Raw genomic sequence first — 21,915 nt, 5'->3', positions numbered from 1 at the left:
AGGAGCTGGGGCCGCCCTGGTGGGCGGGGCTGCTGCGCGAGGGAGCTGCTCCCGTCAGACACCCAGCATTCCTTCGGGCTCCGACTTGGCAGAAGGGTCCCGGGCTTCGAGCGAGGGGCGTACGGACGGCGAAGACGGCGTGCGTGCCCTGCGTGAGTGCGTGGCGGCGGCGCGTGCGCGAAGAGTGGGAAGTGTGGCCGGGCCCACCTGTGTCCCTGCCCGGGACCCCCGCGGCTTGGCACCCCTCGGCTCCATGACCGGAAACACCCCAGCATCCGCGCCCCGCCCCGAGCCGCCGGTCCCGTTTGCCCTTCCTGCAGATCCCGCAGGCCCCGCAGCTTCGGCCGGCGGCCACGCATCGCCATGGTGATTGTGGGCAACTACTGCGAGGCCGAGGGGCCCTTGGGGCCGGCATGGGTGAAGGGTGGCCTGAGTCCCTGCTTCTTCTTCACGCTTATGCCCTCGATACTGATGGCCCTGGGGGCTCTGGCCGTGGTGCTAGCCCTTCCCTGCAAGCGCCGGGAGCGGCCAGCTGGCGCCCGGGAGGTGTCCTGGAGCGCCGGCCCTCTTGTCGCTCCCTATGTGCTGCAGCTGCTCCTGGCCATACTTCAGGTGGCGCTGCCCCTAGCTACCCTGGTTGGCCGGGTGGGCACTGCCGGGGGCGCCCCGCTGCCGGGCTACCTACTGCCGGCTTCCATATTGGGTACTCTGGCCGGCGCCTGTGGCCTGGGGCTGCTCGTGGTGGAACATAACCAGGCCTGGCAGAAGCTAGCAATGGGCATCTGGATCGAGTTCAGGCACAGCTCGGGTCTCCTGCTCCTGTGGACTGTGGCATTTACAGCTGAGAACTTGGCCCTTGTGTCTTGGAACAACCCACTGTGGTGGTGGGCGCGGGCAGACTTGGGCCAGCAGGTAAGGGACCTCGTGGGGAGAGGAGAATCATGAGTGGCAGGGGCTGGGAAGAAAGATGGTATGTCTGGTCACAGTGCTTCCACACTTTGGGATGCCTCTAAGAAAGGGAAGAAGGGGGAGGCCTGCTTGGCCTGGTTGCTGATAGCCAGCTGGTGGGTGTGTCTGTGCTGAGTCACTCTAGATTTTTTTAAAGCCTGCTTGATGCTGGGCCCCTGACCTGTGTGTGTGCCCTAGCCCAACCCCCAGCCCTGTTATAAGTGGTAACAAAGGCATTTTGGTCTTCTTTGATGCTCTCTGGACACGTTTTATTCTAGGTTCAGTTTAGCCTGTGGGTGCTGCGGTATGTGGTCTCTGGAGGGCTTTTTATCCTGGGACTCTGGGCCCCCGGACTTCGTCCCCAGTCCTATGCCTTGAAGGTTAATGAAGAGGAACAAGACGTAGAGAGGATCGAGGTATACCTGAATTTCTGAACCTTAGGGTCTGTCTGAATTTCCTTGCCTGGCCTTATTTTTTCCCACCATGATATTTCTTTCCCAAATCTCAGTTTGTGCCCTGTGAGCTTTTCTGACCTCACTGGGGATCACTTGTGGGTCTGAGATAACTGGGAGCTGTAATCCCATCCATTTTCCCCAGAGGGGTTCAGCTAGGGCACTTCTTTTTGATTTCTGAGCTCCCCTCCCCTATGTGTTTCACCATCCCAGGTTCAGTCAACAGAGGCACCACCAAGATCTACGTGGCGAGACTTTGGCAGGAAGCTCCGCCTCCTGAGTGGCTACCTGTGGCCGCGAGGGAGTCCAGTTCTGCAGCTGGTTGTGCTCCTCTGCCTGGGGCTCATGGGGTTGGAACGGGGACTGAATGTGTTGGTCCCCATCTTCTATAGGGACATAGGTGAGGGGAAAAAGTGCCAGCTCAGCTCTCTGGTCCTTCATTGGCCATGTGAGCTGGAGGATCAGAAAGGGGCTGTGGCTGGTGCCTGGAACAGTTGGTCCTGAAGAGAGTCCTAGGGGCCAGAAGTGGGCTTTGACTTTTTTTCTCCGTAGTGAACTTGCTGACTGAGAAGGCACCTTGGAGCTCCCTGGCCTGGACCGTTACCACCTATGTCATCCTCAAGTTCCTCCAGGGGGGTGGCACTGGCAGTACAGGTATGAGGGACCCTGCTGTCACCCTGGTTGGCATTGGCCTCACCCCCTCTTCCTTCCCGAAGCATCCCTCCCCTGGCCCCTTGGTGCTCTTGGACCTGTCATATGGGGTACTGGGCTGATGTCATTTGGCCCCCCAGCTCTACCGAGGCCTCCCCCACCTCCCCCTAGGCTTTGTGAGCAACCTGAGAACGTTCCTATGGATCCGGGTACAGCAGTTCACGTCGCGGCAGGTGGAGCTGCGCCTCTTCTCCCACCTGCACGAGCTCTCTCTGCGCTGGCACCTGGGGCGCCGTACAGGGGAGGTGCTACGGATTGTGGACCGGGGCACATCCAGTGTCACAGGGCTGCTCAGGTGCCAGGCTAGTGGAAATGGAGTGTGGGACAGTGGGGCTGGAGAAGCAGGAATGAAGGGGCTGGCAGGAGAAAGCACACAGCTTCAGGTGCCTCTCCGTCCTCTTTTTTATTTTTATTTTTGTTTTTGTTTATTTTTATTTTTTTATTTTAAGATAAACATAGCCGTGTTGTCATAGTAACACAAATAAAATGGAACAAGTACCTTATAAATTCTACTCACTTCTCCAGAGGTTCCCACCCCATCTAGGATGTTGAGTTCTGCCCTAGACATTTTGACATATGTCTGTGCAGACTCACGGCACTCCTGGGGTATTGGGGAGGGTTTTCCTAAGACACATGGGATCATAGCATAGGTGTCATTCTCAGAATTGCCTTAGGAGAAAAATGGTACGGAGATACATTCTTGCCCTGCACGAAGGTCCTCCTCGCTCCGTATAACCGACCCGGCGCATTCTGTACCGGGGGCATGCTTGACTTTATCTAGCCATCCACCTGTTGAGGGGCGTGTCGCTTGCTTCTAGTCTGTTGCTACTGAGAAACACACCAGCAACTGAAAATCCTGGGGGCAGAGTTGCTGGCTCCAAGCCCCTACACCTTCCTTCGCGGCCTGACTTGCCTTCCTAGCTACCTGGTGTTCAACATCCTCCCCACGCTGGCTGACATCACCATCGGCATCATCTACTTCAGCATGTTCTTCAACGCCTGGTTTGGCCTCATCGTGTTTCTCTGCATGAGTCTTTACCTCAGTGAGTGCTGCCAGGTGGACGCGTCTCCCCCAAGTGTTCTGGGGACTTCCCTGGGCATGAGCCCTGCCTCTGACTCAGGTGGCCCAGCTAGGGGAGGCTGTAGATTAGTGCACTTGAATAAGCTCCTGCTGCTCCCCACCGTGATGGGTTGGCCTCCTCCTCTGCCAGGGGAGCTAGAGCTCAGCCCGGCTAGAGGGCCAGGGAAGGGCATCCTGGTCACATTAGGGGCCTGCTGTGGGTTCAAGTCAAGGAGAAACGTCATTTGTGTAACCAGATGCTGCTGGCCTTCGTTTGGTCACCAGGAGCATTTTCACACACGAGGCTTTGTGCAGGCTGTGGGCATGTCTCGGGCACAGCCCCTGCCCTCGGGGAGCTCACCTCTCTCCCTTGGGGAGCTGGGTCCCTGGTCTACAGCTCCAGATTTGTGTGTATGTGGCAGGCAGCACACATCCCCCCGTGTTCTCTGCTGTCGGGAGCGATGTCTTGATCTCTTCTTCTCCTTCCTCCCCCTCCTGTCACTCTACAGTTGTGACCATTGTGGTCACTGAGTGGAGAACAAAGTTTCGACGTGCAATGAACACACAGGAGAATGCTACCCGGGCCCGAGCTGTGGACTCTTTGCTAAACTTTGAGACGGTAATGAAGGCCTTGGTGGCAGTAGTGTGAGGCACGGAGATGTGAAGCAGCGGGGCTGGGACTAGCAGGGCTGTCAGGAAGCTGCAGGGGCGGGGAGGGCAGGGGGGTGGGCGGGTGCTGTTTCAAAGGAAGACAGAGGGACATCTGGCTGGCTCAGTCGGAAGAGCATGCAACTCAATTTCGGTGTTGTGAGTTCAAGCCCCACGTTGGGTGTAGAGATTACTTAAAAATAAAAGTTTAAAGAAATAAAGAAAGAAAATACAAAATGAGGAAGGAGGCATTGGGAATCTGGAAGAAATGATCCAGGTGTTCGAGCTGCAGCCGTGTCTCACAACAGTAGCTTGGCCTTGTCAGGTGAAATATTACAACGCCGAAGGTTACGAAGTGGACCGCTACCGAGAGGCCATCCTCAAGTATCAGGTGAGCGTGCTCGTTTGACGTCTGCTGAGAGCGGCGGCCTAGCTTGCGGCATTGCCAGGGGCCAGGGGAGTACAATTTGGGCTGAAAAAGTGAAGTTGAAGACGCCTGGGCTCAGGTTTGGATTTGGTGAGAGTGTGTATGTGACATTCCCTCCCCCCCCCCAAATCATTGCCCCAGGATTTGGAGTGGAAGTCAACCGCTTCACTGGTTTTACTAAATCAGACCCAGAACCTGGTGATTGGACTCGGGCTCCTTGCTGGCTCCCTGCTTTGCGCATACTTCGTCAGTGAGCAGAAGCTACAAGTGAGGGAATCGCGCTGGGGACAGGGAAGAGGGGCCCGGGGTCCGTGTCTGGGCCCCCAGGTGCCTGCGTGGGAAGTGGGCGAGGTGACAGCAGATGGGCGGGCCTCCTGTGACTCTGTCCTCCTCCTCCTCGGATCGCCGCAGGTTGGGGACTTCGTGCTGTTTGGCACCTACATCATCCAGCTGTACATGCCCCTCAACTGGTTTGGCACCTACTACAGGTAACCTGATCTCCGACCCTCACCTGTCCGGGGCACGCGGTTATTTCCCCAGCTCCTCAGAGGAGCCCCAGCCAGCACTGTTCTTGCAGGATGATCCAGACAAACTTCATCGACATGGAGAACATGTTCGACCTGCTGAAAGAGAAGCCGGAAGTGAGTGAGGCGTGGCGAGTGGGGGGCTGTGGGAAGCGGGAGTCTGCATGGTGTTCCCGGTGTCTGGGGAATACCAGACCTATGGTGGCAGCACGCACGGGATGGCACTCTCCTAGGTGAAGGACCTCCCCGGAGCAGGGCCCCTGCGCTTCCAGAGGGGCCAGATTGAGTTTGAGAATGTGCACTTCAGCTATACCAGTGGGTGAGCCTCCCCTTTTGGCACCTCTCAGCCCCCTGTCCCATCATCCATTTACACATGGCCACCCCCCCATCCCTGCTTCTCAGCCCACCACTGCCTGGAAGGGGAGGGGCAGGGCCCAGGAGTAGCTCTGCTGGTGGATGGAGTCACTGGGAGTGCAGCAGGCCTGCTGACCATGCCCACCCTTCCTTGCAGGCGAGAAACTCTGCAGGATGTGTCCTTCACCGTCATGCCGGGACAGACGCTGGCCCTGGTGAGACTTGGCCCAGACTCCTTGAGTTTCCCTACTCCGGTGCTCATGGAAGTTTGTGGCCCAGGCTGTGGAGTCAGAATCCTGTCACGACAGGCCACAGGATTGAATGTAGCGGCCTCCGTGGACACTGGTGGCTTCTTGGAGAGCAAAGCCTTAAAAAGCCAGTTGGCCTGAAAATGTTTTCCCTCCGTTTCCAATGCACCAGGTAGGCCCATCGGGAGCAGGGAAGAGCACAGTGTTGCGCCTGTTGTTCCGTTTCTATGACATCAGCTCCGGCTGCATCCGCATAGACGGGCAGGACATCTCACAGGTAAGGTTGCTAGGGAGGAGATGGTGATTTAGGGGCGGATTTAGGTGATTTAGGAGAGGGGTGATTTAGTGTGTGAAAGAATGGCTCTCTATGAAGTGCCGGCCACTCTCCAGGGAGAGAAGGAGAGGTCACCCCTGCAAAAAGCTGCAGCTGGAGATCTCAGCCTACCTAGCACCATGTGACCTACCCAAGTAAAGTAGTCATGGGCATAAAAAGCATCTTTTCTCTTTATAGATGGAGAAACAGACTCAGGGAGGTTGAGTGCTTTGCCCACACAGCTAGGATTTGGGATGGTGGTGACAGGATTCCTATACCTCATCTCATGTGCTTCCCCTCCCCCCACCCCAGCCCATCCTACCTCCCAGGCTGGGGGAGCGGGCGTTGGGGCAGTCTCACAGCCTGGGGCATATGGTCTTTTGACTCCAGGTGACCCAGATCTCCCTCCGGTCTCACATCGGAGTCGTGCCCCAGGACACCGTCCTCTTCAATGACACCATCGCCAACAACATCCGCTACGGCTGCATCACAGCTGGGGACGAGGAGGTGATGGCTGCTGCTCAGGCTGCAGGCATCCACGAGGCCATTTTGACTTTCCCCGAAGGTGAGCTTCCATGCAGAGAGAGTCTGTCCCCTGCCCGATTCAGTCCTGCCATTCCTTCCTGCCCATCTGGCCACAGAAACCAAACGTATGACATGTGACTTGAAGAAGGTGGGCAATATTCACAGGATATGAGACGCAGGTGGGCGAGAGGGGCCTCAAGTTGAGTGGCGGGGAGAAGCAGCGTGTGGCCATCGCTCGCACCATTCTCAAGGCTCCAGACATCATTCTGCTAGATGAGGTGAGGGCCCTGGGCAGCCTGCTCCCCTCCTTCCTCCCTTGCCTATGCCCAGGCCATTGCTGCTGGGCAGTGTCCCATCGCGGATGGACAGCATGAATCTGTGCTCCATAAAAACACCTTCCAGTTCTCAAGGTGAAGAGAAGGTTCTTTTTGATTCTCAAAGTCTCAGTGAGCAGCTGGTATCCTCCTCCTTCCACGGGGCTTTTGGGTGGCAGGGGCAGGTTTACCCAGATCCTTTCTGTAGGCAACGTCAGCGCTGGATACGTCTAACGAGAGGGCCATCCAGGCCTCTCTGGCCAAAGTCTGTGCCAACCGCACCACCATCGTGGTCGCGCACAGGTACGGGACCGGGGTGGCGGGCGGCGGGCACCCACTTGCAGTGTGTGGTGCATAACTCAGCTCTGATTTCTCAGGCTCTCGACTGTGGTCGACGCTGACCAGATCCTCGTCTTTAAGGATGGCTGCATTGTGGAGAGAGGACGGTAAGGAACAGCGCAGGATAAACAGGGCAAGGCCTCGGAACCGGGGGCCTGAGGAAAAGGTGAAATCCGAGGCGTGTCTGAGGGAGCTCCCTTGCCGATCCCTCTCCTCTCTGTGGGCTGGTGGTGAGGACTCTCGGGGTTAAACGGGTAGTTGAGACTCTCGCACTTTCCTCCTCCTCCTTGCCCCAGGCACGAGGCTCTGTTGTCCCGAGGCGGCATGTATGCGGACATGTGGCAGCTGCAGCAGCGGGGACAGGAAGAAGTCTCTGAGGACGCCAAACCTCCAGACTGAGACCAGTGACCAAAGCTGTGGCCACGTCCCTCCTGAAGGATAACTCAGAAGGGAATAAGACATATCCCTTTTCCTGGCACATTTCATCCCGCTGTTGGGTTATGGTGCTAGCTATAGCTGGGGAAAAGAACCTTTCAGAAAAGCACTTTTTGGGGAAATAAAAGTGTGGACTATGCTAGGATCCTTGTGACTTTGGTGTGGGGTATTGCGGGGGGGGGGGGCCTCTACCCTTAGGTCAGGGGAGCATTCTTGACAGGACTCCTCTGGTTTCGGTTGGACAGGAGAAAGAAACACACCACTTGGAGGTCTTAGTGACTGCCAAGATCCTTTATTCCTTCTAGGCCCCTCCTTGCCTCCTAGACATGGGGGCAGCCTCAGTGTAAAGGGGATGACATGATGCAGGGGGCTGTACGGGGCCTGGCCCGCACTCGCCGAGGGCCCACCCACCGGACGGTTCTAGCTGCTCTCTCCCAGGCAGCTGGAGAGGCCAGCAGGGCCCTCTGTAGGCTCGGCTCCACAAGCTGCTGCTCCTGACGCTCCCTGGAGGTGGCCTCCTCGTCTTCACTCCTGGCTGCTCCCAGCCTCCTCTCCCTGTGTACCCTAGAGGTGTGGGGGCCACAGTCCTCCTCAGCTGAGCCTCCCTCCCCAAGCCCAGGGCCCTAGCACAGGCTGCAGTTGGACGGCTTCAAGCTGCGGCTCTGGGCCTGGAGCAAGGAAAGGGGAAGGAAGGGAAGACAGGGTGCGACGTCAAGGAAATGAGGGCCAGTCCTCACTTCGGAGTCCAGTGTGAGCTGGAGTCACACCAAAAACGAAAGGCTCACCACCATTCCAAAACGCTCTACCACTTGAAGAAAGCCCTCCCCACCTCCCCTCCCAGTGCAGGACCTGAGCTCTCCCCAGTCCTCATACCTGCTGCCGTCGGTACTCGGCCTCGCTGGCTGACAGTGCTTGTGCTAAAGCTAGGTCTTCTTCCTCCTGAGAACTGGGAGGGAGGGACAGCACAAGTTGGGTGACAATAATGTCTAAAACGTGAGCATCTGACCTGTTAGGCATCCCTGTGCTGAGCACTTCTGAGTATTCTCTCAGTCCTCACACAACCCTACAACATAGGTAGGAGTACTGTTCCATTTTAGAGAAAATTAACCCTTATGGATTCAAGAACTTGTCAAAGGTCGTATGGTTAATAAGCTGAATTTTGAGCCCAGGTTCTTAATTATTATCCTACATGGGGTTGGAGGAGTCCCACTGCCCTCCCTCCAAACTGAGCCTGTGCCCACGTCCCACCCTTTCACCAGAAGACGCACCTTGGGGCCTGGGGTTTGTTCTCTGCCAGGGACAGTTCCAGGGCTCTTTGCAGAGCCTCATCCTCACTCTGCGAAAAAGGAGAAAGAAGACCAGTTGCCTTGGACCTTATTCTCCGGGGGGGGGGGGGGTGTTGATTTGGTCCGCCCAAGCTCCACCCAACTCACCAAGCCATTCTGCAGGGCAATCACTGGAGGGGCTGTCGGGAATGGAGACTGGGCTGTTGCTCTACGGCAGACATTCAAGAGGCTGAAGTCAGAGAGCGAAGGGAAAAAAGGGAGAGAAGAAACAGGCAGGCCTGCCTACCTGCTGGGAGAGGTAGATGAAGGCAATGTCCGACTTGGGCTGGGGACGGTGCTTGTAGAAGCCAGACCTTGTGCTCTGGAGATGGCGGCAAGTCTGTAGGGAAGAGACACTCTTGGCATGCCTCCAAGAACAGCTTGCATGCTTCTCCCAGGCCTTACCCAGGAAGTCAGGAGGGGAGTTCCTCCAAACAAGTCTGGAAAAATACACACTTGAATAGGAAGCTAAAAGACTCCTCCAGCCAAATGCAACAGGTTTGAAGCTCCCCAACTTGTAACGATAGAGGCTGAGTCAGTTCCAAAAGGATGGGGTGATCCCAAAGGCAAGCACTGGACCTGGTTGCAATTACCCTGCCCGGCTGGTTGGGTGACTCTCCCCAGAGCAATCATGGTCCAGTGGGTGACGGTGCTTGATGCAGAAGTTTCGGCCACAGCGCTCGCAGGTCAGTTTCATCATTTCCCGCTGCCGGCAGCCAGAACGTTCACACTTATTGGTGAAGATCTGAGGTGCAGAGGGAAGGTTTGTCTCTGCTGAGACTCTGACCCCGTTCTCCAATCCCATCATAACAGCTGTTCGGGTTTGCAAGCATCCATGGTACCAGCCAGGTCATGACTAACCCCTCCAACGCTTACCTTACGTTTTTGCTGTGCTGGATCTGACCGACAGTCTCGGTCGATGTGTTCCCCCACAGCGCGGTCAGGGGGCTCCCCTCTGGCCACAGGCACAGGCACATTACAGAGTGGGCATACAGGGACCTGGATATCCTAGAGTTAAGGAGTAGGGGTCAGTCTGTGACCCGCTCCCAGTCCAAACAAATCTCTGGTCCTGAAACAGCCTCCCTGAAAAAACCTGGATATGCCCCCTATAAACGCACAAGGAAACAATGTTTCCAGCACTGAGCCTCAGAAAAACAATAAAGGAGAGGAAATGGGAGGCAGAGGGCTTCCGGAGATGCTGCAAGCATCCTCCACCAGCCCCCTCCCACCCTCAGAACGCCCCCTCACCTTTTGGTAAGCAGATCCACAGTGATGCTGGGCGTAGGCCACATGGTCTGCGCAGAAGATGCCGGAGCAGGCGTCGCACTTGAGCGGCAGAAAATCTGCAGGGAGCGGGTCGGATTGCAGGTCCAGCGGGACCTCGACGTCGCTCCCACTCACTCGAGCCTTCCACTCAGGGGAAGGAAAAACGCCGCCCGGTTTGCAACAAACTGCACCCAGTCCTAGGCCACTATCTCTTAGCCACGCCCCCTTAGCCACCGCCCCCAACTTCGATCCCCGCCCTCCTCTGGCACTGCCAGCCCCGGAGCCCACCCTTCGCCCCACCTGCAGCTCCCAGCCCCGCTCGGCCCGGCCCCGCCCCCACGCGCTCCGCCCCTCACCCAAGCGCTGACAGCTCGGCTCCGAACAGTGAGCCCCGAGGTCCGGAAACTCCATCGCCGGGCCGGGCGGGGCCTGCTGGCAGAAGAATTGGTGCTGAGCGCGTCTAGGGCTCTCGCTCCGGGTCCGGACCACGACCCCGCACTCCAGGGGGCTCCTGCCCCGCCCCTCCCTCTCCCCCGCCCTGCCGGGGTTACCGGAGCCTCAGCCCTTCCCGGACAGCGACTCCCACTCCTCCCCCGGCGCGCGCGGGCGTGCTGACGTCATCGCGCAGGGCGGGCTCGTCCCGCGCAGTCTCTGGGCGGCGGGAGGAGCCTCCCCTGCAGAGCCGAGTCCCGCCCTCCCCTGCTGGGTGAGGCGAGGGTGTGGTTGCGAGTGGCTGCGGGGTGGTGGGCGCCGGCTAAGCTTTCAGAGTGGCCGAGGCGCCGGCGAGGGCGAGGATAGATGAGATCTCGAGGAAGGAGGCCTGGGGTGGCTTGGGGTCCTTCACAGTTGGATCCCTCGCCCACTCCTCTCTCTCGCTCTCGCCCTTTCGTTCACTGCCACGGCTGCTCTCACTGTCCACGAGCTGACGACTCCCATATTTCCTCCAAGTGCAGATTTCTCCCCGAATCTGCTGATCCTTCCTCCGGGTTTACCTCTGATGCCCTTTCTGTAAGACTTCCCAGACCCTCCCCAGTCTGGGTTAGGAGCGCCTACTGTATGATCTCCCCGATTCTGTACTAGCGCCCCTATCACCTTACTGTAATAAGCTGTTCACACACGCGCACATAAATGTACTGGGACATCAGGGACTACCTCTATCTTGTTCTGGGTCCCTAACACCCAGCGCAGGGCCTAGAATTGTGTGGGGTTTTTTATGTGGGTTTGATGTGATTTCAAAGGTTGTTTTTACAAGTAAAGTTGTTTTGACGTTAAGAATGAAGTAAGTTGTGTCAGGATGTCATCATCTCATCTGTTCTCACAGGTGAGAACTCAGTAGCTCAGCGCTGAGGGGCCCCTGGGGGCTTATTAATAAAAACATATGAAGATGCAACTGGATGTTATGTGCAAAGACATGAGTTACAGGGCAATATATATATTTTTCAGGTACCCCTAGTCTAGGATGGACGAGTATTCTTTTAGTCAAAACCTGAAGGGTGAGTGGATGTTGGCTAGGTGAAGGCCAAGGGAGAAAGCAACAGAGTGGAAGGAGATGGTATTCCAGGCAGAGGAATCAGCAGGGACAAAGACCTGGAGATAGAGAGAGAAGGAGGTCCTTTAGATGAGTTTTAAGAAAGCTTGGGGCCATAGGCAACTGATAAATTACTGAACACTACTACATCTGAAATTAATATGTACTATATGTTGGCTAATTTAAATAAAAATTTAAATTTTTAAAATTTAAGTAAAAACATTTATTTAATTTAAATAAAAACAAAAAGAAAGCTTGGGGCATCCAGATCTTAGGTATAAAAAGCAGTCTGGCAGGAAGTGAAGCTGGAGACGTAGCAGGGGCCAAATTATTTCAGATAGTGGAGGCCACAGCAGTATTGAGAATTTCAACATAAATATAGCAAGAGACTAGAGATAGGTTTAAGCAGGGAAGTGACATGATTGGGGTAGTGACATGATCAGGTATGTATTCTGGGAAAGTCACTTTGGCTTCAGCGTGGAGAAGAGATCGGGGGAAGTGTGAGATTGGAAAAAGGGAGACCAGGTAGGAAGTTGTAATCCAGGCAGGAGATGATGATGGCCTGAACCAGAGTGGGGGCAATGTTTAGAATTAGTGAGAACTCAGTAGAGAGTTTAGATATGACATAGATATTTTAAAATAAGTCACTTTCCAACATATCACTGAAGGGATAAAATGGAGGCGGGGGGTGATTCTATTCCCAGAGCAATTATAAAGTACTCAAAATTTTTTAAAAGAAAAATTCCAACCTTATCTTCAGGAAACACTTTGACTTACATCTATGCAAAAGTTCAGCCAAACATTGGGCTCATGTATGGAACACCTTTGGCCATTCTTTCAGGGAAATTCTGACAGCTGCTTCCCTCAACCCACCCTCACACCCTGGGTCACTCTGGGGTGGCTCAGGACAGCCATGTTTCTGCCCTTCCAAAGATGACTGGTCTGGGAGTAATCATCTGACACGTACTGGGTGTCTAGGTTTGTGTTCCCCCAAAAGCATAGCCTGACACAAGGAATTGGGCGCAGGTAGTTCATGTGGGAGGTAATCCTAGCCAGAGTAAGAGAGAGAGAGACAAGGAAGGAAGGAAAGCCAATAAAGAATGTTACGGAGCTGGTTACTGCTGTGGTAATATGAGCTCAATTCCACCGGGAACCATAGGAGAAACCACACAGAATGCACCTCAGAATTGTCTTTCTAAAGGACAGAAGGCGGAGCTGACTCTTGTCTGCCGCGAGTTGGGGGTAGCTGCCAGTGGTGATAACTCTCCACGCCCACTTTGCACATCCAGTCTGCACACGTGTGCAAGCTGATTGAGCTATGGAGGCTTTGCCTTGAGGCAGAAATGGCAAGGCTGGGCTTTGAGGTGGGAAGCCATTAGGGCTTATATGAACTGTCCACAGCGGCAGCTGAAGTCATAGATGGACCGGGCAAATATGGCACAGGGCTCCAGGAGCATCTGATATATTGGGCAATATTTGGCCAATCAGTTTCTTTCCCAAGAATTTGGAATCGAGGCCAAGAGAATCAGTGTTCATAAAACCACGGATCCAGTAACATATAACCTACAGTTTGGCCATCTGCCAGGCTTCCGTACTGTCATACTGAATGGGGGACAGGAAAAGAGATTGTTATCTGCAATACTCTGTTTTCCGCGGTGGGACACAGTGAACTTCATAAAAAGAGGTTGATCTTGTAGCTCACATATATGGGCTTAAGTCATCTCATTACCTAATTCTTTTGCCTCCTCCCGAAGTCTACACCCCAACAGAACTATGGCTAACTGCTATTATTCTTTGATTTCACTTTGTCTGTTTTGAGATAGTTATAAGTCATCCCATTAGATTCAGGATATTTCTCAAGACTTTGTCAGAATTTCTTTTTTTTTTTTTAAGATTTTATTTATTTATGTGACAGAGATAGCCAGCGAGAGAGGGAACACAGGCAGGGGGAATGGGAGAGGAAGAAGCAGGCTCCCAGCAGAGAAGCCCGATGTGGGTCTCGATCCCAGAACTCCGGGATCACGCCCTGAGCCGAAGGCAGAAGCTTAGTAACTGAGCCAGCCAGGTGCCCCTTGTCAGCATTTCTGATCACAACCTGGAGTCAGGCTGATGACGGTGCGGAGGCTTCTGATACAGGTATACACGTAAGGGCCCTCTGCCACGCGGGTGTAGCTTTTGACCCGGGCCCTTTAGAAAGAGCATGTTGAGCCTGCCGTTGGTGAGCTCCCAAACTCCGTATCTGTGAAATCCAGCTTCAGTTCTGCGAGATTTACACTTATGAAAGGGCTAATATTTGACTATTTTTTTTTTACTTAAAATTTTTTCATATGGGGCGCCTAGCTGGCTCAGTTGGTAGAGCACGTGACTCTTGATTTTGGGGTTGTGAGTTTGAGCCCCACATTGGGTGCAGAGATTACTTAAAAAAATAAAATCTTTAAAAAATTTTTTTGAATATGATTTCATCTAATCTAAGCAGCATACATCATGGGCAAGAATTGTTTTTCTCTGACCTTCTATCTAATCCTTAGCCTGCTGGGTTTTTGAACCCAGACGTGAAGGCAAACAGTTACTGTCTGAGAGTATGGTTTAAGTCCACACACCTTAAAAACAGATGTGCCAAATGTCTATGTACCCCTGCCCTTCAAACTTCTATTTTCTACTAATCATATGTAAGAAGAGGATATTAGATAGGAAACAAGTTATGCTTCCATAACAGAGACTCAAAACCAGTGGCATAAACAAGAAAGAAGTTTAATTTCTTGTTTGTGTAAAACCCAGGGCTGGTATGAAAGCACCTGTCAAGACCTAGTGATCTCCTATTTTGTGGCTCCCCCATCCTAAGCTGTTGCCTTTGTCCATGTGGTCCCAAATGAGTCCTTGCTCCAGGCAGCAGAATGAGGGAGAGGAAAAGGGCACCCCCAGTGATGTGAAGGTATGACCCTGAATTTGCATACATCACTTCTGTGCACTTGGGATTGACCAGCACCTAGTCACGTGATCATACCTGGCTCCGTCACGCTCATTCCCTGGCTGGGAAATGTAGTCCTTAGCTGGATGGCCACGTGCCCAGATCACATTTCAGTTATTATGTCAGTGAAGGAAAACAGGTATTTGGGAGAAGTGTAGTGTCACAAGGGGGAAATAAAGGATACATTTTATGATATGTGGACCATCTTGAGCTTGAAGTAGTGAAGCAGGGGGTGGGTCACTTAACGTCACAAATCTCGCAGAACTGAAGCTGGATTTCACAGATACGGAGTTTGGGAGCTCACCAACGGCAGGCTCAACATGTTCTTTCTAAAGGGCCCGGGTCAAAAGCTACACCCGCGTGGCAGAAGGTTTCTCAGCTCCTGTGGTTTGAGGATGAGAACGACGGGATTGAGCACCACTCGGCCAGTCTCCTGTTGTAGCCCACTCTGTCGCTGCCTACCCAGCAGCCTCTCCCCATCTCCCTCCTTGAGGACAAAGCCATGATTTTAATCACCCTTTTCCAAACAGTTGTGTTTTACATGGATCCCTTTGCAGCCCCCAGGATGAGTCTTAAATGGCCTAAGTCAATGTTTTGCAAAATTTTAACTACTACCAACATTTAATACCCATTTTATAACCCAACACACACTCACAGAGGCCAAAACTGATACTTGACCTTATTATGTTGGATACACTCTGATATTCTATTCTATTTCATTTTTTAAAAATCTGGTTGCCCATTCACTGTGTTGATTCCCATCCCACCATCCCATTAATGGTTTGCAAACTTTGGTGGGGGTGGGGGAAGCCCAACTGCTCTAAGCCAATTAAGCTGCCTTCATTCCCCTTGGTTAAAGCACGTAACACAATTTGTATCTGAAAGAAAAATGTATCCTTAACTTTGAAAAAGACAAAATGGTTATCATGTTCTTAAAAATATATAATGCTGGAGTTTTTCTAAGAAGCCTACTTGACTTTCACCTATTGCTCTTGGAAATATAACTGTTGTTATATTTCGCTGACAACCCACTACTGATAAAAGCACAGTTTACAGTTTGTAGCATTGACCTGTGGAAATTGATAAGGTGTTGTTCATATATAGCCTTGAAGAAACTAACCCCCAAAGCATTATTTTTTTGCCCTGTGGAATGTTAATCAGTTTGTAACCAACCTAGTAATTTTGTTCATTTATTGATATACATATTTCTTCCTTGAAAACACCAAATTTTGTATTCTTTACCAGTTCCTTCCTTCATGATTTAAATAAAACCTTTATATGCATATACTATTTTTTTTTTAAAGATTGTATTTATTTGACAGAGAGAGCACAAGTAGGGGGAGTGGCAGAGGGAGAAGCAGACTTCCGAGCGGCGAGTCAGCCACGGGGCTCAATCCCAGGACCCAGGATCATGACCCGAGCTGAAGGCAGACGCTTAATCTACTGAGCCACCCAAGCGCCCCACACACGCTATCTATTCTTTTTCCTTTTTTTTCTTTTTTTTTTTTTTTTGTCAGAGAGAGAGCACAAGCAGGGAGAGCGGCAGGCAGAGGGAGAAGCTGTCTCCCTGCTAAGCAAGGAGCCCGATGCAGGACTCAATCCCAGGACCCTAGGATCGTGACCTGAGCCAAAGGCAGATACTCAACGGAGCCACCCAGGTGTCCCTATACTATCTATTCAGATGACACTTTATTTCTGCTCTAAACCTGACCTGTGACATGCAGGACTTAGGCAGCCATTTTGTGACCGTGAGTGGAGCAAGCAGAGAGGACGAGCCAACATGTTGAAGACTGCAGAGAAGAGAGATGGAAAAGACCCGGGGTCATTGGTAAATTAACTACCCTGAGCACCACATCTGGCCTTTTGTTATATGAGAGTAAGTGTTCCTGTAAACAAAGTTTTCCGCATCTTTTTTTTTTTAAGATTTTATTTATTTATTTGACAGAGATAGAGACAGCCAGCGAGAGAGGGAACACAAGCAGGGGGAGTGGGAGAGGAAGAAGCAGCCTCATAGTGGAGGAGCCTGATGTGGGGCTCGATCCCATAACGCCGGGATCACGCCCTGAGCTGAAGGCAGATGCCTAACCGCTGTGCCACCCAGGCGCCCCCAAAGTTTTCCGCATCTTGAAGCCCAAAGCTTCTTTTGTGATGTACCTGTTATGGAAGCTGATATTAATAAAAATGAACATTTGATGCCTTCACTTGGAACTTTCTGCTGGTGTATTGTCTATTTATGGTGTTGGCTGTGGTGGTAGCAGTAGAGTGATTTCTGAGCACCCGAACCAACCTTACAGCCCCTCCCCTCACCGCTCTGGTAGGACTCCGCGATAGACTGACATTATAATCTGTACGTTAATATTGTTTCCTAATTTTTAATTTCAAATAATTTCTAGGGCTTTATAAGTGCTTTTTTTTTAAAAAGATTTTATTTATTTATTTGACAGAGATAGAGACAGCCAGCGAGAGAGGAAACACAAGCAGGGGGAGTGGGAGAGGAAGAAGCAGGCTCATAGCGGAGGAGCCTGATGTGGGGCTCGATCCCACAACGCCGGGATCACGCCCTGAGCCGAAGGCAGACGCTTAACCGCTGTGCCACCCAGGTGCCCCTTTATAAGTGCTTTTATTTTAACATACAACTGTCAGATTGTAAATCACCCTCTTCATATTAAACCATAATCATTTGGTTTCAAGAATTTTTTTTTCTCTCTCTACATTCATCGGTGGATTTAGAATTGTAGGCTTTCAGTTTTTGGGACCTTGTTTGAAACAGACTAAACAAAGATAAACACTGTCTCTCTCCCTGCTCCTGCTCCACGATGCTCAGATAACCAAAGGCTTAGAGAACCCTAAAAATAAAATCTTTGGAACTCTTACTTGGGCATGAGCCAAAATGTTTTAACCGCCACAAGACTTACTTCAGACACCGCAGAGACCACAAGAAATAGTGAAGCTCTGGGTCTTCTCTTTTCTCGGGCAAGACTTCTCCTAAATGATGGGTGACAGTCTAGATTAAGCTATTCGTGCAGATCAACGGCCACGAGCTCACCGAGACCTAAAAAGGGTGATGAGCAGATCAAAGTCACCACTCCCTGATGCAGAGTTTGGATGTAGGTTCCTTGCTTCCTGAATAAAGGAATAAAGCAGAGAAATCCAATAACATTTCTACCTTGACCAAGCTGCGTCAGAAGCTAGGGGTTAACAGTCTGAGCACTGCCTACGTCTCTCTTATTGTAACCCAACAAAGCCCACATGGACCCGATCAGTGAGTAACTGAGCCACAGCCTCCACCCTGGAACAGCAGAAATCAGCAACTCTACAGCTGAGCAGGTGGGGTCGGGACCAGATACCTCTTATTGCAGGGTCAGCAGGTTTAAAGCAGACAAGGTCAAAGTGAGAATGTCAGCAAGGATGTCTGCGGCCCAATTTGGCTCAAATATTAGCTCAGTGGTATCTGCTCAGTGGTTTTCCTGCTCCTCAATCGACTCTTAGAGAAGGAGGGCATACACGAAGGGAAAGGGAAACTGTTCTGTTAACTGTCCTGCTCTTACTCATGTGTTAGTTTATTTAATCCTGCATGAAAACCTTCTGAAGTAGATCTTACGTGTTCCCATTTCGCAGATGAGCAAACTGACTGTGAGGTAAGTTATTTGCTTATGGAGATGGGATCTGGAGCCAGATTTTTGTCTTGCCTTAAGTCCCATGCTGTCTCAATCATGATACAACATGGCCGCCCTGAAATCTACTCTGTGACCTTCTGAACAACTGAAAAAGAGGAATCTTAAGTGGTGGTTTTCTCAGAATGTTTGTGGGAAATCCCACATCTCCTCATGGGTTATTAACAATCAAACGCCCTATCATAGCAAGGGATTTAAATATCTAAGTGAGATAACCAGGATGGGGAACCTCTTTGGAATGGGCTTCAGATCCCAGGAGATCCGTAGAGCAGCACGGCTCTGCCTTCACTGAGGTTGGCCTCCCTGCCTCAGGTGTGTGACATACATACAATCTTTGTGACAATACCGTCATTTGTCTTCTTCGAGTGCCCTGGCTCTCCTGTGAGCTAATGAGACTCCCAGTTCAAATTCATATGACTTTATGGGTTGCACAGCGATCTTATATATATTTGATCCAGTCCACTAAATATTGACCAGCATTATTGGTCGGATCTTAATAATACCCTGGGCATAAAGAAGGTGAATAACTAACTCATGGTCTCTACCCCCTAGCTGTTCAATGTCTAGTAGTAATGACACATAAACAACTAATTCAAAGTGAAAAGTGCCCCAATACAGTGGCTTTCAAACTTATTCAGTCTTGACTTACACCAAGAAATATATTTTATGCCTCATCCCGATAGATAGAAATATAAAATAAATGCTATTTAAGATTCCCTTAACGTAGCCATGCTCCAATGAATGTGCATAGGCTCTAGAACACCGAGAAGGGTGCCAGTAATGCTCAGGAGCAGGGCTGGGGAGGGACGGTGAGGATTCTCCAGGCAGACAAGCCAAAGGTATTCCAGCCACAGGAAGGGCATGGGAAGGGCATTGCAAATGTTACAGACCACCCCCACGAGCAGGGAAAGGAGGAGACTGAGTGCACAAGAGTCTAGGGAGGTGGAAAAGAGACTTTCTGTTAAATATGATAGATTGAGCACACACGCTTTATGTTTGTTCCCTTCTCAAACTCCACTAAAATAACAATAAAGACATAAAGAGAGCGGAAGAAAGAATACATGGAGATATGAATTTAAAAAACCATCTTGACCATCTGATTCTTGGTTTCGGCTCAGGTTGTGATCTCAGGGTGGTTAGATCGAGCCCCACATCAGGCTCCGTGCTCAGCATGCAGTCTGTTTAAGACTCTCTCTCCCTCTGTCCCTTTCCACACTTTTCTCTCTCTCTAAAAATAAATAGATAAATCTTGGGGAAAAAAATCTCAGAATGGGGGCAGCTGGCTGGCTCAGTCGGCAGAATGTAGGACTCTTGCTCTCAAGGTGGTGAGTTCAAGCCACACATTGGGCGTGGAGCCTACTTAAAAAAAAAAACATCTTGGCAAATGGAAAGGTTACAAAAGAGGGATGATTAGGGAACAAGCCACTTTGGGCTGCAGGGCCTTGGAAAGGCTTGGGACGGGAAGCAGCAGGTAACTCTGAAGGGAGGATGGAAGGCTGAGGCTGAAAACAGAAGGAGGAGTTGAAGATCTGTATAAGGAGCATTTAGATTTCCTGATTCCCTCCTCTGACCCGGGCAGCCGGATGATCGGCCCTCTCACCCTGACAGAAGGCAGGCGGTGTGCTCTCCTGGGAATAGACCAGAGGGATTCTGGGATTAGGGTCATCAGAGGCAGCTGATGGGGGAGAGCAGAAACTGCACCCTGATTATATCTCCCTTCCAGAGCACTGGCAGCCGAGTTTATATTCCCGAGCCTGGAAATTGTAGTCTTCTGTAGGGCAACTGACCAGCCTAAGAGAAAAGATCCACAAATAGAGGCACTTGGGGGTTCCCAACAAAATGGTTGTCCCCACCAAACCACCCTACAGGGAAGATGCCAAGCTGAGTCCTGCTCATACCTGGAGAGTATTCAGTCTACCTTTAGGAAACTCTGCTCAAACAGAAAGGAACAAACTAGGATTGGGAGCTCTCTCTCCCATGAAAGACAAAGAACAAAATAGAAAAAAATGTGGGGGTGGGAGGCAGTAGGGACAATGCAGGGAACATAAAAATATAATTAATATAACTATAATAATATTAATTATTATATATTTTATATAATAATATTTTATGTGCAATTATATATTATGTATAGTTATAGGACATATTAATAATGATTAATGCAACAACTTCAGAGAGCAGATTTTTCATCTAACACACAAGAGGAAGAAACTATAAAAAAGGATATTCAGAAAGCAAAGAAAGTGGTTAGAAATAAAAAATAAAGCTTCACCTGAGTGGCTCAGTCAGTTGAGCACCTGCCTTCAGCTCAGGTCATGATCTCAGGGACTTGGGATCCAGCCCCAAGTTGGGTTCTCTGCTCAGCGGGAGTCTGCTTCTCTCTCTCTCTTTCTCTCATACTCTCATAAGTAAATAAAAAAAGAAAGAGAAATAAAAAAAATATAATCATGGAATAAAAAATTCAGAAGAATGGTTGCAATGTAAAATCAAGAAAGTAGAACAAAAAAGAAAAAGAAATGGAAAAATAAGAAAGCAAAGATAAGAAAATCTCAGTCTTAAAGGAGTCAGAGTTGGTCAGGGGGAAAGTAGGGAACCATATTCCTCCTGACTGAGACACAAATGCAAAGCAGTGACTAATGAGAATGAGAGATTACAAATACTTGTGCTGTGGTTGGAATATCAAATTAGAGGGGGGAAATGGGCAGAGACATGAGGCTGAAGGACCAGGTAGCTTTTCTATTATGCTGGAACGTGTGCTTATAAACATTTATAGACAGTGGCCAAAGTAGCCTTCAAACTCACAACTTGATTCCAAGTTTAGTATTCTTTCCATACAGCCAAAGGCAGTATAATTTAGACCAATAGTTCTCAATGGGGGGGGGGAATTTTGCTGCGAGGGACCATCTGTGTGGGTGGGGGGGAACCGGGGGGAGGGTGCTGCTGGCATTTAACAGAGGGTTAAGGATGCTATTATCCATTCTAGCTGAACAGTACAGTCCCTGTCACCACCGACAAGGAATTATCTGGCTCAGAAGGTCAAGAGTACATTTAGTCAATAGTTGAGAAACCCTGATTTAGATGAAATGTAAAATTGGAACTATTCTGAGTGAGTTCAAATCACAGCATCAGTAATTACTCACTGTCAGAGGTTAACAGATCAGGGCAAAATGACTTCCTGATTCTTTCTTTCTTTCTTTCTTTCTTTCTTTCTTTCTTTCTTTCTTTCTTTCTTTCTTTCTTCTTTCTTTCTTTTAAGATTTTATTTATTTATTTGACACAGATTGAGAGAGAAAGAGCACAAGCAGGGGGAGCAGCAGGCAGAGGGAGAGGGAGAAGTGGACTCCCCACTGAGCAGGGAGCCCGATGTGGGGCTTGATCCCAGGGGGCTCGATCCCAGAACCCTGAGATCATGACCTGAACCGAAAGCAGAAGCTTAACCGACTGAGCCACCGGTGTACCCCTTCAGTACTTACTTTACATAAAACAACCATTTCTTTTTACAGCAAAATGCTCAGCATTTTAAAAAGTAGTTTCTGAATACCTTTGAAAGACATACACATATACACACAACTAAATGTAAAAATGTAGGTTTAAAAAGCACGAATATTAAATATACGTTATTATTTTATATATATATAAATTTAATATATATTAATTATATATTATATATAATATAAATATAAATATTTATGTATAAAAATATAAATAATTATATATAATATATAATATAAAATTAATAAAATTTATTTTAAAGTAAACACTAAACACCAGCCCAAATTAAAATGTAATCATAAGTCATTGCAAATAAAATTATTTGATCTTTTTAAAAATAGTGATCTCTTAAAGAAAATATATC

General features: G+C 50.2%; 2 protein-coding genes across 5 annotated transcripts; one reads left to right on the top strand and one right to left on the bottom strand.

The window, feature by feature from the left end:
* Nucleotides 1–49: 49 nt before the first annotated feature.
* On the top strand, nt 50–7,440 carry ABCB6 (ATP binding cassette subfamily B member 6 (LAN blood group)). The gene is made up of 19 exons (XM_045777650.2): nt 50–912; nt 1,227–1,364; nt 1,614–1,800; nt 1,953–2,054; nt 2,223–2,406; nt 3,033–3,154; nt 3,681–3,790; nt 4,145–4,210; nt 4,388–4,513; nt 4,658–4,734; nt 4,824–4,887; nt 5,004–5,089; nt 5,282–5,339; nt 5,545–5,649; nt 6,076–6,250; nt 6,376–6,488; nt 6,733–6,827; nt 6,902–6,970; nt 7,160–7,440. The coding sequence occupies exons 1-19, from the start codon at nt 364–366 to the stop codon at nt 7,260–7,262; spliced, it is 2,529 nt and encodes an 842-aa protein (XP_045633606.1). The 5' UTR covers nt 50–363; the 3' UTR covers nt 7,263–7,440.
* A 134-nt stretch (nt 7,441–7,574) lies between these two features.
* On the bottom strand, nt 7,575–10,527 carry ZFAND2B (zinc finger AN1-type containing 2B). 4 transcript variants are annotated; one of them, XM_045777661.2, is made up of 10 exons: nt 10,441–10,527; nt 10,246–10,318; nt 9,872–9,966; nt 9,500–9,631; nt 9,217–9,368; nt 8,871–8,963; nt 8,732–8,792; nt 8,567–8,634; nt 8,172–8,244; nt 7,575–7,862 (listed from the first exon to the last, which is right to left on the bottom strand). In XM_045777661.2, the coding sequence occupies exons 2-10, from the start codon at nt 10,298–10,300 to the stop codon at nt 7,824–7,826; spliced, it is 768 nt and encodes a 255-aa protein (XP_045633617.1). In that variant the 5' UTR covers nt 10,301–10,318; nt 10,441–10,527; the 3' UTR covers nt 7,575–7,823. The 4 variants fall into 4 exon arrangements, with proteins under 4 accessions (XP_045633617.1, XP_045633615.1, XP_045633616.1 ...); XM_045777659.2 differs by having other exon boundaries at nt 7,789–7,966; XM_045777660.2 differs by having other exon boundaries at nt 7,789–7,966; nt 10,246–10,321; nt 10,441–10,506.
* Nucleotides 10,528–21,915: the final 11,388 nt, after the last annotated feature.

This window comes from Ursus americanus, chromosome 1 (genome assembly GCF_024610735.1).
Source record: "Ursus americanus isolate L20-20 chromosome 1, mUrsAme1.1.p, whole genome shotgun sequence".
NCBI classification, from domain to species: Eukaryota; Metazoa; Chordata; class Mammalia; order Carnivora; family Ursidae; genus Ursus; species Ursus americanus.
The sequence above is the reverse complement of the archived record's forward strand: the minus strand, read 5'-3'. Positions and strand labels throughout refer to the sequence as shown.